We start from the raw sequence: 17,476 nt of genomic DNA, 5'->3' as shown, positions 1-17,476 counted from the left end.
GGGATTTTGCTAGTCTAGCAATAGCTAAGTTTACTTTTTAAACACATCTATTAATTTAAAAAAATCATTTTAGTTAACAAAAGAAAAGATTTCTTAGGTATGTCTGTTTTGTTTTTTAATCCTCATTTTAGAAAACTAACCGGTTATATAGCTTAAAGTAAATAGGTATATTTTTTAGCAGAATTTTTATAGTTAGTTTATCTTTTGATTTTTTTCTCCCTTGTGTTAAGAATATCTCCCTTGAGGGGTAGTAAAAAGTTGTGTTTAAAAGGATTCATCCAGTACAACAGAGTAGCTTTTATTTACGCCAGACTGATGGTTTGCTGAATTATTTTAGAATGACCAGACTCACAAAACATCCCCATTCCATGGACCAGTAAGTAAATGAAAGAAACATGATTGGTAACAGGAGTAAACAATGTAGATTAATGACAGTTTTCAGAGATGTTTCGTGTTTTTATTGGAGGGAAAACGAAGTCTGAAAGAAAGGTCAGCTGCAACAAAAGATGATAAATAGACTAAGCTGCTGAGCAGTAGCTTGGTGGCCATGTAACAAACATTAAAAAAAACAAAAACAAAAAAACACCTGCTGCAATGCAGTGACTGCAAGTGGATGACATTTAGGAACATTCAAGAGGGTATCTAGAGACGTGAGAACGGCCTCACGGTGGCCATGAGAAGCCAGAAAGAAGAGTGTGGTTCAGGATCTGCACTTACCCCTCAGCCCCAGTAAACGTCCCTGGTGGAGGATTACGGCTAAAGTGAGAAAGGAGGAAAGGGGACATGGAGAGGTGCATGACAGGGAGGAGAAGGATTACTATGAGATGCCACTCTCAGCATCTTCTATCTGGCAACTCGGGAGCTCAAAGCTCCTAACTAAATTAACAAAATCCAACTTGGTATAATACCAAGAAACACACAAAGTTCTTACCAAAGCCTCTAAAGAATATCTCTGCTCGAAAAGGACAATTTTATTTACTGTGATTTTGCTTTTCTTAATTATAAAGTAATTTAAGTGAATGAGAACTTACTGGGGAACATTTTCTAAATGCTAATATTTCCCCCTTTTCTTTAAGACATCCTGTGCAAGTAACTATGCTAAAATGGAACTCTCGTCTATAGAGAACTGAAATGAACTCTGGGGATCCTGGAATCTCTTAAGATATAAGAAGTGATCTAAACATGTGGATTTATAAGTAGTTGTAGAAAATACAGTTGGGATTAAGAATTTAGGTTCTTTAAATTGGTGGTCCAGTGGTTAGGGCTCCTCGCTTCCACTGCGCTTCCACTGCCAGGGGCACGGGTTCTCTGCCTGGCTGGGGAACTAAGATCCCACAAGCCTCGCGGTGTGGCCAAAAAAAAAAAAAAAGAATTTAGGTTCTTTAAAGGCTCCAGATATACCACCATCCAGTCCTCGTCCTTTCCCCTGAAAATTCTGAGGTGTTTATTTATTGATTTATTTTATGGACTTATGGCACTTTTTTTTCAAATCATTCCCTGCCCATGAATTTTGCAACACAAAAATACTTATTTAATGAATGATCAATGTAATGGAACATAATATGAAAAACATATAATGCACATTTTGTTCACAAAAATAATAATGAAGCAAATATAAAAAACATACAATGTACTTATTGTTCACATTCTTTTCAAATAGAGGTAGATGGCTTGTCTCCAATGTCAGGAAGGATTTGCTGACCTCCTAAGAAACTTCTCCCACAACTCTTAAGCCAAATGGAATATCCTAAACTAACTGCCAAAGAGATATGGAAAACTAGGATATTAGATAGTTAGGTAATGTTTCTGGATACTAGTACAATACAGCTGAAAGAAAAAATGGACATCAACCATTATTCGAGACGAAATAGGACCATGACTCCTGAAATGAGAAAGAGTTTCTCACAATGAAAAACTTTTAACTGTAAATATTGGTCCTGATATACTTGCTAAAGTCTATAAATTTCATAGAAAGAGTGAAGGAACAATAGTGAGATCTCTGCCATCAGTCTGACTTTCTGAATTACCACAGATTTGCCAATAACTAAACAATTCCTTCTACCTGAATTCCAGACAAGGCTGTTCCCCACAACTCTCCTGTGACAGTTACCTAAAAACGTACTTACTTTCTGTCAATGGGATGGAGATAATGACACCATTTCCTGTCCCTACCCACAAACGATTGCAAGACACCATAAGAGCCGTGATCCTCACAAAAGAGAAGCCCAGTTTTCCAGTACCTGTATGATGGGAGAGAAAACATTTTATTGAAAAACTAGAGCAGATGATGTTTTAGGTTCCAAGTCCTTAAGAGTAGCTGGACTAATATAGCAGAGAGGAAATGTGACCAGAGCTAGCTGGATGTTTCCTGAAGAAGGTGCACATCAATCAAGGCGAACTCTCATTTGGCTTTATCATCTATCTGACAATTCATGGTTAATGGAAAAAGAAAACTCTAAAAGTGGCTGGCATTACATTTGCATTCAGAAGGAAGATGCTGTGGATCAGGAAATATGATACAGGATTTACTTAAGGAGCTGCAAAACCAAACCAAACAAACCAAAACACAAAACAAAACAAAAAAACCTCAACAAAAAAAGTTTACTAGATTGGGGAAATTAAATGTCCTTCCAGGGCTTCCCTGGTGGCGCAGTGGTTGAGAATCCGCCTGCCGATGCAGGGGACACGGGTTCGTGCCCCGGTCCGGGAAGATCCCACATGCCGCGGAGCGCCTGGGCCCGTGAGCCATGGCCGCTGAGCCTGTGCGTCCGGAGCCTGTGCTCCGCAACGGGAGAGCCCACGACAGTGAGAGGCCCGCGTACCACAAAAAAAAAAAAAAAAAAAAAAAAAGTCCTTCCATTTTATAAACTGAGAGAGTTCTTGCTTGCCTTAATTTTCTTTGCACAGGTAAGAAACAATCTTTGCTAACAAAACCTATACTCTTTCCTTGTTTATATATTTGAGTCTAAAGCAGTTTAGAAATTTTAGGATACCATATGCATGTAATTTAGGGAGAATAAATGCACTTTTTTATTTCAAGGGAATTTTTAAACTGATCTTATTTTCAGGGATTTGAGAGGCAAAATTATTAAACAGATAATACATTTAAGACAAACAGCATCTAGTTACTCATAAGTTCTACTTACTAGAAATGAGAGTGTGATCATAGAATCACAGTGTTAGAAGGAACCTTAAATAGTCTAAGCTAGAGATCTTTAACTTATGGGCAAAGTATATTCCTGAAATTAGTTAATGTCTATGTGTATATATGGCTGATTCAAGGGAGAGGGCACATCAGGTTTCCTGAGGGCGATGACTCTAAAAAAGTTAAAAACCACTGATGCAGTTCAACCTCTCTTCATAAAGAAATCATTTGTGACATCCCTAATAGTCATACAGCACTGGATTGGGATGCTAAGGATACTGCAAGGAACAAGCCAAAGATAGTCCCTGCCCTTCATGAAGATTAAGTTCTGTGGGGGAGAGAGACAGTATGTATGATACTGGTACAACCACAGTAATGATAAGCCCATGAAGAAAAAGTATAAGAGGTCCTAAATAAAACTGGGAGATCAGGAAAGGTCTCTTCTGGATGTGACACATAAGCTATGCCCTGAAAGCCAAGTAAAAAGGGACTAAGAAAAACTTCTCAGACAGAGGATACAGCACATGTGAGGGCCTTGAAATGGGAAAGAACTTGTTGAGTTTAGGTCAGTGTGGTCAGAACAGAGTGAGCAAGGAGAGTGGTCCAGACCATTTAAGTTCTTCTGATAATGTCACAAAATGTCATCTCACCTAAAGACAAGAATATTCTGAAAGTGGCTGGCATTACATAAGTGGAGGTATGTTACGGTGATACCTGCACACTGGTTACTATGCAGAAAACTGACTGGAGTGGAGATAGGAAGACCAGTTAAGAGGCTCATAGTCGTCTGGGGAGGAAAGAATGGTGACCTGGCCTGTGGGAATAGTGGTAGATATAAAGATGTAACTAATTTAAGGGAATTCCCTGGTGACCCAGTGGTTAGGACTCGGCAGTTTCATTGTCAGGGCCTGGGTTCAATATCTGGTTGGGGAACTAATTTCCCGAAAGCTGCATGGCGTGGCCGAAACAAAACAAAAGACGTAACTGATTTAAGATATTCTGCGGGAAGACTTGACAGTTCCTGCTGATGGATTAGATGTGGGGAACAAGAGAGGAGTCAAAAATGATCCCAAGTTTCTGTCAAGAACCACAGGGTAGATGAAGCATTTGCCTGACACTTTCAGTGATAAGAGCTCACTATTCCTGAGGCAACTTACTCATTGGTTCAACGCAGCATTTGAGACCATTTAAAAATAAACCATTTTGACTGACAAAGATAAAATGCTTTAGAAGCTTACCTAGCATTTTGCTTACATAAGGCTCAATGTCCACATCCTGCAGATGTTGATAAGTGTGTGCATGATAGAGACGGAGTGTGGAATCCAAACGAATGGAGACCCACACGCCATCACCCACCCAGGCAAGCTGCCGCACTTGGCTCTCCTTCCTGGGGTGTGCATCAAATGATTTCTAGAAAAGATTGTTCAATCACAATGTTACTTTTATTATGTAGGAGTTTGTGTTTAAACACTGTGCAAATTTGCACAATAATTTGGCAGACTATATATTAAAAGAGGAGCCTAAATATGTTTACTCTTATATACACAATTGTTATTATCCTAGACTGCAAAACAAAATGAAGAAGAACTAAAGGATGTTGGATTTCAGCACTGTGTAGGATATCAACTTATGAAAGCAATGCTAACACATCCATTCTATGTAACAGCATTCAACAAAAAGATTGAATTTAACCTCAGGATTTTGTATTGTTACAGAGCAATACACAAAATAAGATCCTGTTTATAATTAAACAAAAAGGAACCTACAATGCTGTATGTGTGTGTATAGATATCGCATGTAAGGAATACATCTAAAAAATAAATGCCAAATGGAACTTCTAGGGTTGGGAACAGGATTTGGGACAGAACTGGGAGAGAACTTTCATCTTAAAAATTTCCTACTGTTTTTCTTTTCTTAAACAATTAGAATAAATTTATGTATTGTGGCAAAACTTTAAGAAAACAATGCTAATGCTAAGAGGTTTTTGTTTTCACAACAAATTCCCACTGCAATACTATTCCTCAGTCTGTGACACATATACGGATTTGCCTGGATACACACTGAGTAGTGGGGGACACTTGAGAGTCCTCCTCTCAGACCACCTCTACATAACTAAACATTTCAAGAACCATGTATTCAAATAATACGTGTATGCATCTACGGATACTCAGACACACATTTAGTCATTCATGTGTGAATCCTCCTTCCTTTTTAAAAAACCACTTCCCGGGCTTCCCTGGTGGCGCAGTGGTTGAGAGTCTGTCTGCCGATGCAGGGAACACGGGTTCGTGCCCCGGTCCGGGAGGATCCCACATGCCGCGGAGCGGCTGGGCCCGTGAGCCATGGCCGCTGAGCCTGCGCGTCCGGAGCCTGTGCTCCGCAACGGGAGAGGCCACCACAGTGAGAGGCCCACGTACCACAAAAACAAACAAACAAACAAACAAACAAACAAAACCACTTCCCCTACTCATAGTCAAAAGCAGAAGGAGAAATAAAGTAACACAGAAAGCTGAGAATTCATCCAAAATATCACCGGAGTACCCCAAAACACGCAGATTCGGATAACGATTTCTAAAGAAGAAAATAATTAAGTCTTAGGGTCTTCAGGTAATACAAATTCAATAAGTACAGAAAACATGGGTTAACTTGCCTCTATTTTCATGGCCTTTGGCTGAACCACGTAAATTTTGTTCCTATAGCCACACCAAACTTTGTCGTGCACCACAGTCATGCATCGGATGGAATGGTGAGGGCGTCCCAGATCTAACAAGTGATAGTTTGACAAATCCCACTGCCCGTCTTTAAAATAAGAAACAGATGATTCGTTTATGCACACTATACCTCTTACTCAATTTTAATTCAAGAAACATTCTATGTGGGTGTGTAATTAAATTTATTGATGAAGCATCCCCCGGATACCACGTATTCAGTGTATATTTTCAGAGATTGAGTTCTTTTGTTCTATAAACTGCAAAGTTGGAAGAGACCTCAAAGGTCATATGATTCAACCTGTCACCCAGTACCTGGACCCCCATGCTCTCAACAGCAGTAATGTGATAGATCAGTTATAAGTTACCTGTTTATAATAATATTTTAAGAATTAGAATGGATTTAAGGTTATTTGGGGGATAATACTGCTCTCGCTCACTTGCATTTTGATGTATCTTCTTGGGTAGAAGTCAAGGGCAATGCATTGCTAACACTTTAGGAATTATGCATACTATAATTTTCGTGATGACAGAAATACATACAAATGAGAACCAACCACTGTAAGCTTGCTTTGCTTGAACAATTTCAGTGAAAGAAAACGTACTACCTCACAAAGCAGCTGTTCCATTGTAAGAAAGCTATAATTGTCTTAAAAATATTCCCCATACCTAGCTAAAGTCTGCCTGCCTTCTTGTATGTAACCACTCATTAATCTATAGCTTTGCCTAATGGAAACACAGAATAAATCCAGTCCCACTTCATTGCTACTGCCCTGTCTTCTCCTTTCAAAACCAAGCACACCACAGTTTATTGAACCTTCATCCTAACTCCGCTTTGTCCAGATCCATTTAATGTTGATCTACTAGAGTGGAGCAGGATTATCACCAGCCCTGCTCTGGACTCTAATTTCTATGAGGCTTAGGATGTTAACTCGTATTGAGTTTGATATCATTCTTCAGACATACCTCCTCCATCTACTCTTCTGAACCTAAATGTAGGACTTTACATGTATCCTTAGTAAATGTATTTTGTTTATCTTGTTCAATATAATTTTGGATTCAGTTTACCAAAATATTTATTATTCCATTTTTTCTAGGTTCTTCAACTCACTAGTTGAGTGACCATGAACAAGTGACTAAAATACTCTGTGCCTCAGTTTCCTCATCTATAAAGTGAGGATGACAATAGAATTTTCTTCTTAAGTTGCTGTGAGGATTAAACTCAGATAGTCTATAAAGGGCCTGAATAAGGTAAAACAGAGGCCTCTCTTTTTGTTATGGAGTCATTAACCAGCGATCTCTAGCACCTGCGTATCATCTACCTCACATTTCTTGAGGCCCCAAAGGACATGAGACTTTGGGAAAAGCCTTGTGAAAATCTGAATTTAGTGGATCTATGTTTTTATAACATTTCCCTGATCTACCATTCTAGTAGGTAGGAAATGAAATATCACTTTTGTTTGATACATGTACCAAGCAGTTACATGCTCGATTCCCTTAATTTAATTCACTCAAGGCAGTTTTCTGACACCACCACCCTTCTGTGTGCAGATGGTAGAAACACTGGTTTAAAGGGGAAGAATATAAAGAACGTAACATGAAAATGATTAAACCTTACCCAATTAAAAATTCTTTTTAAAAACATTACAAATGTAAGTGGTTGCAAATTATTTTTAAAATACTGGGCAAAAGAAAACATATCCTCTCACTAAATTTCTCCTAACTGAATAAGTATATGAGTGAAAAACAAATATCTCCATTGCACATTATACAAGAGGACCATGAGGACTATTTGCTCGTTATGGTAAACAGGTTTTCACTGAGGTATACTATTAATGTATGTCTGCAGGCAAGAACTCACATATTCACTGATGTCATACACAGTATTCAGTTTAAACCTTTATTCTTTCTCCTATTAAGTATCATTTCTTTTAAACGTAAGAAGCCAATCTGCTTGAAAATGCTCTTGCAAAGCAACAAATTAGCACACATGTTATACATTCATAACAACTCACCAACTCCTCTGTGAAAGATTGCAAGGGTACCATCAGCCAGGGCCACTAACACAATTCCTTTCACATGTCTGTAAACAGGAATGGGGATTTTAGAACTCTCCATTTGGGAAAATGGAAGACACTGCATGCTACTGAGCTAGTTCAGAGTTTCTTAGAAGGCCAATCTGTGATGTATTAGGAGCTTACACGAGAACCTAAATGAACATCATTCTTTTCTTCACTGAGAAAGTTTTGCTATGAAAATGTCAGCTCAACTAAATAAAAAGCATGTGTTGTGACTCAGTTGTTTCACTTTCTAGCCCAAGTTCCTCCTCTCATCACAGACTACCAACAAAAGGTCCACAGACCAGAGACACACACCCCAAGTAGAACTAACAGAGTCAGCTCTGTGGACCTAACAGACAAACTGACTTTTGATAGCCAACATACAGAAAAGGACTAGTCAATCAATGCCCCAATCAACATATTCACAAAGTATAAAGAATACTCTAAAACAAATATAAATTAATGGGGTTTAATTGGTTTTCTCCCCCAAAGTACTAAAGAACTCTCAGTATGGTGAGGAATCAACCTGGCAAGTTTTCTCTTATACTTAAAGTTCTCCAGTTTACTTCCTAGTTAGAGTTTCAATCTCACTCATAAAGAGGGTTACAAAAAAATATGGATACTGATTTAGTCATGAAGCACATGTTAACTTTAATAGTCTTAGAATCTAGTTTATACCAAAATACATATTTTTGAATGGAAGAATTTCTAAAATAAAACTTACACAATACTGAGAATCGAATCTTTAAGTTTAATAGAATGGAGACATTTCCTCCACTGGGCTACAGATGAATGGACATACAAACTGCAAGAACAAAATCAAGACTGGTAAGGCATAGGGAACATCAAGTAGTTGTTTATATCTAATAATGAACACAAAGTTCTTTCAGAAGGAAAGAAGAGTAACATAAAAATTTTAGGAAAAAACAATAATGAGAGTAAGGGTAGGCCTAAAGCAGAGAAATAAGCTGCTTAAGCAAACAGAAACATACAAAGAATGAAAAGCCAGAACTAAGGCATGGTTAGTTAGTTTCAGGTTACCCCATACTTCAGAATCCTTGGCTATAAACCTTTTAAAAAAAATAATCTTACTTTTCTACTATACTGAGCTTTCTGATGACAGAGTAGTTTATATCAGGGAGTGGCAAACTAAGGCCCATAGGCCAAATCTAGCCATCTACCTGTCTTAGTACAGTATGCAAACTAAAAATGATCTTTACATTTTTAAATGGTTGGAAAAAAAATCAAAAGGAGAGTATTTCATGACATATGAGACATATGAAATTCAGTGTTCATAAGTTTTATTATTATTGGAACATAGCCACACCAGTTCACTTCAATGCAGTGGCTGCTTTTGCACCACAACAGCATAGTTGGGAAGTTGCTACAAAGATCATATGGCCATGAAACCTAACATATTTCTTATGTGACCCTTCATAGAAAAAGTGTGCCAAACCTTCATTTTGTAGTATGAGACCTTTATGGAAAAGATGTACTAGTGATCCTGTTTAACCTTAAGAGAAGTACAAGTTTGTAAGACTCCCCACACTACTACAAAGTCCTATAATGTTTGTTATCATCTCTTAATCAGGACATCTCCTGATTTGTCCCGGTTTTCCTAGAAGTTATGTTTACAATTGGGCCCTCCTGAAGCCAAAGAGATTGTTTAATCCTTGATATTCCCTGAACACTCTAGCTTATATAAACCTTTTGTTGTTCAGAATCTCCTATTTCTAGATCACCCAGATTTTAAAGTTTTATTTACCTCTTTTTCCAAGAATATTATATAAAAGGAACATCCTGTGACAAACATATGGTTTACCATTCAGAACCAATGCAAGTCAAAGTCCAGTTTATGAGGTAGTTGCAGCATAACCTCAAAATTGTGTGTATATAAAATTCTTTGCTTTAATAAGCACTTTTTGTTTTTATTTGTATGTACCACATTTTAGTTATCTTCTGATTCCAAAAGCAAAAATGAAAGACTAAAGATTTCTAATATTAAAAGAGTTGGTACCTACCAGCCATTCTGAGCTCCAAGCCACATAGTTGGTAAAAGGCTACTCATTTTCTGGGCTTCCTCTCTCATCAGGTCTTGTTCATTTTGTAATACTGATATTTGATCTTTATATGCATCTGAGTCATTACTGGAAAAGGTGAGACAAAGGAAAAAAATCTGAATATGTTTAGCTACAGTTTTCAGGGATTGATCATTTCTATATTTTAGTTTACAGTTTAAAAAAAAAATCAAAAAATCGAACACTAAATTCCAGTAAAGCCAAAGTTAAATGCTTATATTAAACATTTCAAAAAGAGAGAGATAGAAAGAAAGAAAGAAAGAAAGAAAGAAAGAAAGAAAGAAAGAAAAGAAAGAAAAGAAAAGAAAAGAAAAGAAAAGAAAAGAAAAGAAAAGAAAAGAAAAGAAAGAGAAGAAGAGAGAGAGGGAGGGCGGGAGAAAGTGGGGAAAGAAGGAAGGAAGGAAGACAGGCAAGGCAATGGGGTGCAGGGGGGAGGGAGAGATAAGAAAGAAATGAAAGAAATATAAATACATATATTTCAGCAATTGTACCAGAAGTAACATTAAGATACTAGGAAGCTCAAGGTACAGAGAACGGAGTTAAGACACAGTGATGAAATATAGCAGTGAATATCCAGACTATAGTTAAGGTTCTCCCTTACAGTTATTTTGAATTTTATGAGTTTCTTCTGTGGGGAGAGAAAGAGGAGAGATAGTTTGTTTAAAAACTACACACACACACACACACACGCACAGGAGGGTGAATTATAAAGAATTTGCTAAAATAAATTAATAAGCTGAAACATACTTGTATTCTACCCCAAAACCTTCATTCTTTGGACTGTCAGAGGACATTTAGTTAAAAAAAAAAAAAAAAGCAAGCATAACTGGGATATCAAATTCAAAACAGACAAACAAATCAGTAAGTCCAAAAAGATGACTTTATTCTTAAATTAACAATTAAATGTTAATAGACACTTGGTTGCTCTATTCACTAAGAGGAAGAACATTAAATTGTAAAAAGACTCCAGTTTTGATAGACTCCCATCAGCTTTCTATAAGACCTAGAGAAGGCAAGAAAGAAAATTAAAGAATTTGCTAAATGGGCCTTCTTTTCAAAGGAAGAGTCTAAAACAAATCGTTTTCTAATAAAATGTTTGCCAGAAATCTAAATTAAAAGGTCATTAAAACCCACATGGGAAATTTAAATTTAAATGGCCAATTTCACTGATAGAGTGGGTGTGAGAGTAGGGGAAGGGATTAAAATGGCAGAGAGTTATTAACAGAATAGAAGACAGTGAGTACAACAATTAACAAAAAATCATACCAAAAGAGAAAATGACTGGGAAGATTTTGACTAATATACTTTATAAGCAAGATTTTTTAAGTTGGAAGGAACAGAGAACAAATGGGGGAAAAAAATATGTCTAGAGAGAATGCAGTGGAAGGAAAAGATGAAGACATAGTTGGAATAAGTAATAACATCTAAATCTGCCACAACAATGTCAAATAGTAGGAATATTTTGACTGCTTGAGATCATTTTGGTTCCTTTTATGTGTGCACTTATCTGGTTTCCTAAATTATTATCCCATTTGTATACCTTGACTGATATACTGGTGAGAGGTCTTCTGGGATTTGAACTCCCAAAGGATCTGTAAAAACATGCTCTGTGTACACGCCAGTTTGGGAGATGTCCACGGTATCTTCAGCTGACCCTGCATTGCCTTCTGTAGCTTCAGTTGCTTCTTCTGCTGTTGGAACATTTTCATCAACCTCACTATTTTCTGTTTCCTTTTCTACAAAATAAATAAAACATGCTAACTATCCTAAGTTTGAGCTTTTCTTCCAATAATTTCCCCACACACAAACCCCCTCTATAGAATTCCACTCTACTACTCCCTTTTCCTCCACACTATATAATAAAACTGAGGATTCTTGATTTCATTTAACATTCATCACTGGATCTTCTTTCAAGCTCTTTCATCCTTGTTACTTTAAGGTCTAAGTTAAGTCCATAATGAGGCATCTGGGACAGGCTCAGACTCTATACAGATGGTATCTAAGGAGGACAGACATACCTGGTGGTTTTTCTATCACTGGAGATGTTCCGTTGGTACTAGGAGAAGTGGCAGCTGCTGTCACACCTTCTGCAGAACAACCAACCACCGTGATGCCTCCCAACAGGCTGTCTGTTTCTGCTGAGCTATTGCTTGTCATGCTTCCACATAAAGATGCTTTGTCCACTTGTCCGGATTCTGAAAGCTCTTCTCCTGCGGGGTAGTCTGTTTCTCGTGCTCCTGAAAAACAAGATAAACCTTTGTTTAATAGCTCAGTAAACTCCTATAAATAGCGTTTTCTCCATTAAGGCAACAATAGGTTTGAAATAAGAGTGCAGGTGAGACAAAGAGCTATTCAAATACACTGCCAAGATGGTAACTAAATTTTATTTAATTTAAACTCAATTCACAGTTTGAGAAAGTAGCTTAAAAAATTAAGATAATACTTCTATTAACGCAAGCACAAGTAAACCTGAAAATGTCAGAAATGACATTTCTGTTCTTAATATGAGCTCTTAAGCAGCCACCTAATGAAATTAAAAACAATGAAATCTAATTATATCTGACAAGGTAGCAAAAAATTTTTTAAATTATCTCTATTACTATTTGAAATATGAACTTCCACCACTATTAAAAATTAATACAGGACTTCCCTGGTGGCACAGTGCCTAAGAACCTGCCTGCCAATGCAGGGTACACGGGTTCAATCCCTGGTCCGGGAAGATCCCACATGCCACAGAGCAGCTAAGTCCGTGTGCCACAACTACTGAGCCTGTGCTCTAGAGCCCGCGAGCCACAACTATTGAGCCCGAGTGCCACAACTACTGAAGCCCAGGTGCCTAGAGTCCGTGCTCCACAACAAGAGAAGCCACCGCAACGAGAAGCCCGCGCACCACAACGAAGAGTAGCCCCCGCTTGCTGCCAACTAGAAAAAGCCCACATGCAGCAATGAAGACCCAACGCAGCCATGAATAAATAAACAAACAAATAAATAAACAAAATTAATACAGCCTAGGTGTATACAGTGCCTTAAGATATTAGTAACGCATTTAAAAAGTAAGCATTTACCATAAAAAAATAAATCTCTTCAGTTCTCTTTATTTAGAAAGCGGTTTTTATTCCTATCACATTAAAACATTTTTTCTGTAGTAAAATAGACATATATACTACACAAAATTTGCCATTTTAACCATTTTAAGTGTACAATTCAGTGGCATTAATTACATTCACAATGTTGTACAGCCATCACAGCTATTTCCAAAACTTTTGTCACCCCACACAGAAAATCTGTACCAATTAAACAATAACTCTCTGCTCCCTGAGCCCCTACCACTGGTAATCTCTAATTTAATTCCGTCTTTATGAATTTGCCTAGTCTAGATAGCTCATGTAAGTGGAATCATACAATATTTGTGTCTGAGTTGTTTCCAAGGTTAATCCACGTTATGGCATGTATCAGTATCTCATTCCTTTATATGGCTGAATAATATTCCACTGTGTAGATATAACATCAACCTCTTTAATTTTTTTTTTTTTTTGGCTGCACCGCGTGGCATGCGGGATCTTAGTTCCCCGACCAGGGATGGAACCCATGCACCCTGCAGTGGAAGCACAGAGTCCTAACCACTGGATCGCCAGGGAATTCCCTTTAATTTTTAAACCAATGTTTTAACATCACATAATATCTAATATAGAACTTTAGAAGGCCTTCCCTTACTATTCAATCTAAATAGCCCCTTGCCCTCTGCCACCCACTCATCTTCTCAAATTTCCATTGTTTTATTTTCTTCACAGTATCTGAAAATATCTTTGTTAGTCATTTGTTTCCAGTTTATTTTTGGTCTTCACCAACTAGAAAATAAACTCCATGAGAGAGTGGTACATAACTATCTCCAGTAACCAGTCGGATCCTGCCAGTAAGGAGCTGTGGACAGTGGGAGGAGAGGAGCATGGTACTCTTACCTGGTACACTTGCTATACACAGAACGTGAGAGTTGCAAACAGTGAAACTATCTAGGATGTTGCCTGGCTGAACAGCATCGATAATGATAACTCTTGTAGCTGAATGAGTGCTGGTACAGATCCAGACTAGGCTGGATAATTCTTCTTGATTTTTCAGCTCCTTCTGCTGCTCCTGCAGAGGCAAAGTAAGGACGATGAATGTTTCAAATGAGACGTATGTGTAAATATCCATATGGCTGTGCAACTACAGTAAAGGACAATACTATTTCAAGTTTAATTCCAGATTATTTGGAAGGCTGAAAGTATAACCACCTTTCAACAATAATTAGTAGACTAAAAACTAGCAGTTCACGCAGATCAGTGTTAAAATTGTTCTATATCTTGACTGTGATGATTGTTACAGAGGTGCACACATTTGTCAAAACTCTTTGAACTGTACCCATTTAAAGCATACATTTTATTGTACGTAAAATATACTCCAATAAAACTGATTTAAAAGAGAGAGAGGGGGGATGAGGAGTAAGCAAGGGCGTAGTAACCCCAAGTAGAAGTTGGACCCAGAAGTACGTCTGAGACCAAAGAGCTAAGCGATTAGTCTCAGAAACTGGGTCAAATGTTAGTGCAAGCACTTACCTTAAGTTCCTGATCTAACTTGTCTAAACTGCTCCGAGATGCACTTCGCTGTTCACTGCCTTCTGCATCCAAACCAGCAACATCCTTGTAAAAGACACTCGCTCCAACCACAGAGCCACCGTCTCTGGTCTTCCCACCTGACAAACTGACTCCAACAGCACACCACAGCTTTTTTGGGTTAAAAAAAGATGGTATTAAGTCACTTCCTCTCTAAAAATGTTTACAACTTTTCACATTTCTTTAAAGGATCTAATGATTACAAACAGAGGGCTCTAAAAATATTCAAAGTATTCCAGTCTAAAACTACAAAATGAACAATAATCTTGCCCACAAAAGTAGAATTTAAACTTTTTTGGTTTTACGAAAAAATCCACCAAGATTTTAAGTAATATTACCAATAACTTCAAAATTAATTTACCTTCATTGATGTATCTTTTTCATCTAGAGGTCTGAGATAGACAGGTACAGGTAAATTTTTCATCTTATTTTCCCCTTGTCCATTGGTTACCTAATAATTGGGGAGGGGAGAGAAAGACACACTGGGTAAGCCTCATCAAAAGTGAACTTACAGAACCACTGAGACATGGACAAGCACTGCTGTAACATATTTACTTTATGAAGTCAAGTTCAAGTTAATTTTGTCATCCTTATTTGAAAAATAAGCAGAAAATCAAGTGGCAATTGGAGAAAATAAGATGCTGCTTTGGGAGCTCATTAAAGATATACTAATTCACAGACCTGTTAGTGCACACGTGATGTGACTGTAACTGTGACCGTGTGTGTGTGTGTGTGTGTGTGTGTGTGCGTGTGTGTGTGTGTGTGTTAGGGGTAGGGAATATGGTAAACTTCCTGAAGACCTGAATTGAGTCACACATGTGATGTGACTGTAACTGTGACCGTGTGTGTGTGTGTGTGTGTGTGTGTGTGTGTGTGTGTGTGTGTGTGTGTGTGTGTGTGTTAGGGGTAGGGAATATGGTAAACTTCCTGAAGACCTGAATTGAGTTATAAGTTAACAGTTTGAAAGCTCCATGACAAAGGTTTCTTAAAACAAAATCTTCAAATATTAAAATAGAATAGGATACCCCAAGTCACATGTACTCAGCCACCTCCTACTGACCCCTCTCCTTCCTCACAGAACTCAGAGGCATTTCTCTTGAGCTGAAGGGCTCTAGAAAACCGCCTAAAAACCACTACCCTCAATACTTCTCTAAACGTGTGCCAAATCCACACCACTTGAAACTGAGCAGGCTTGGGACGTGTAGTTTGAGACTTTCATGCCCAGGCCTACTCCTCCCCCCTGAATTTCCCATTAGATGCTCTTACCATGTTCAAATGTTACCTGTTTGTACTTTTGAGGCAGACTCCAGCCAAAAGCCTGCACTCTACCATCTTCCTTCTGAACATGTGCCTTTACCTGACGATACTGTTCTCTCTTCTGTTCTCTGCGTGAGGCTAAACTAGCTTCAGTTCTAAAAGGAAAAGAAATATCCTTTTTAAATTAAGGGAATATAACAACAGCTTATCTCCCCTCCCCTACTAAAATAGCATAAATAACAAGAAATATTACCTTGTGTCAGGCAGTTTATAGACACTATATAATTTAATCCTAACACCTCTAAGGTAGGTTATCATACTCATTTTATAGGTAGAGACACTGGGGCTCTGAGAGATTAACTTTCCCAAGTTCATCTACCTAGTGAGGAGCAGGGTCAGGATGGAAAGCCAGTTCCTTCTGACAACAAAGGAAATGATCAAACAACTAGGACAAGGGTTTATATAGGTCTTCAACATTTCTATTAATATTTATCAATGTAGTCAAACTAGCAAAAAGGAGATTTTAAAAAATTTCTCCTCTTTATGAAAACTAGGAGCAACGTACTTAAAGGCAGTCAAGTTATAGGAATAGTTTCTTTATAGATTTATCCAAACACTTATAGCTGATCTGATAAGGGGCAAGAATATTCTGAACCGTTAAGTTATTTAGGGTATAACCGCTAGTCTGAAAAATACTTACTCTTCGCTAAGGAAGTCAAAGGCTTTGGACTTATCCCCAGGGAGTTGAGATAAGGTGCTGCTTCTTTTCTTGACGGAAGGAGTAACATGAGAGGTGGGTGCATTGTACTTCAGATTAACCGGTGGTTCAGGCTTCTTAGTAGTGTTACTTGAGGAGCTGAAAAGTCTGCTGAAACTAAAAGGAAAATAAGAGAGGGTGTGTGTGTGCAGTGTGTGTATGTATTACATGCATGGTTAAGAACAATCCATAATTTTCCACAAATTCCAGAGCTTTTACAAGGAAATGAGTTAGAAACCAGCAAAAACATTTTCTGTGGTTACACACTGCAACCTCAGCAATAACTCACAGCCAAACTCAGACATTCAGGAAAGAGAAACTATTGCCTAGAATGGCAGATCCCTGTTCTTTAACTAGCAACCCTCATAATGAAAGGAAGGAGCTCTTGAGTACAGGGAACTTCTCGTAATGAAGAAATAAAATAAGACGGTTCCTGGGGCTTCCCTGGTGGCGCAGTGGTTAAGAATCCGCCTGCCAAGGCAGGGGACATGGGTTTGAGCCCTGGTCCAGGAAGATCCCACATGCCACAGATCAACTAAGCCTGTGCACCAAAACTACTGAGCCTGCACTCTAGAGCCCGCAAGCCACAACTACTGAGCCTGTGTGCCTAGAGTCTGTGCTCTGCAACAAGAGAAGCCACCACAACGAGAAGCCCGTGCACCACAACGAAGAGTAGCCCCTGCTCTCCGCAACTAGAGAAAGCCCGTGTGCAGCAATGAAGACCCAACACAGCCAAAAATAAATAAATTTATTAAAAAAAAAAAAAAAGACGGTTCCTTTAGCCAGCCAGTGGTTGTTAAACAGCAATGTTATGGTTGCACG

General features: G+C 38.1%; 1 protein-coding gene across 7 annotated transcripts in view; it reads right to left on the bottom strand.

Annotated features, from left to right (window-relative positions):
- SPAG9 (sperm associated antigen 9) overlaps positions 1-17,476 on the bottom strand; it is a 150,837-nt gene that overhangs the window by 10,440 nt on the left and 122,921 nt on the right. For 3 of the 7 annotated variants that reach the window (XM_024130386.3, XM_024130388.3, XM_007103564.4), the window contains 14 exons: positions 16,598-16,771; positions 15,923-16,052; positions 15,002-15,091; positions 14,584-14,751; positions 13,951-14,122; positions 12,010-12,228; positions 11,532-11,727; positions 9,935-10,060; positions 8,638-8,718; positions 7,869-7,936; positions 5,796-5,944; positions 4,384-4,555; positions 2,127-2,240; positions 718-756 (listed from right to left, as the gene is read on the bottom strand). In XM_024130386.3, the coding sequence (XP_023986154.1) occupies positions 718-756; positions 2,127-2,240; positions 4,384-4,555; positions 5,796-5,944; positions 7,869-7,936; positions 8,638-8,718; positions 9,935-10,060; positions 11,532-11,727; positions 12,010-12,228; positions 13,951-14,122; positions 14,584-14,751; positions 15,002-15,091; positions 15,923-16,052; positions 16,598-16,771 (1,898 nt within the window). The remainder of the gene's footprint in view (positions 1-717; positions 757-2,126; positions 2,241-4,383; positions 4,556-5,795; positions 5,945-7,868; positions 7,937-8,637; positions 8,719-9,934; positions 10,061-11,531; positions 11,728-12,009; positions 12,229-13,950; positions 14,123-14,583; positions 14,752-15,001; positions 15,092-15,922; positions 16,053-16,597; positions 16,772-17,476) is intronic. The other 4 variants (XM_024130387.3, XM_024130391.3, XM_055090290.1 and 1 more) reach the window with 3 other exon arrangements.

The sequence above is a fragment of the Physeter macrocephalus genome, chromosome 14, assembly GCF_002837175.3.
Source record: "Physeter macrocephalus isolate SW-GA chromosome 14, ASM283717v5, whole genome shotgun sequence".
NCBI lineage: Eukaryota > Metazoa > Chordata > Mammalia > Artiodactyla > Physeteridae > Physeter > Physeter macrocephalus.
Note: the sequence above shows the minus strand (reverse complement) of the source record. Positions and strands in the feature narration are given on the sequence as shown.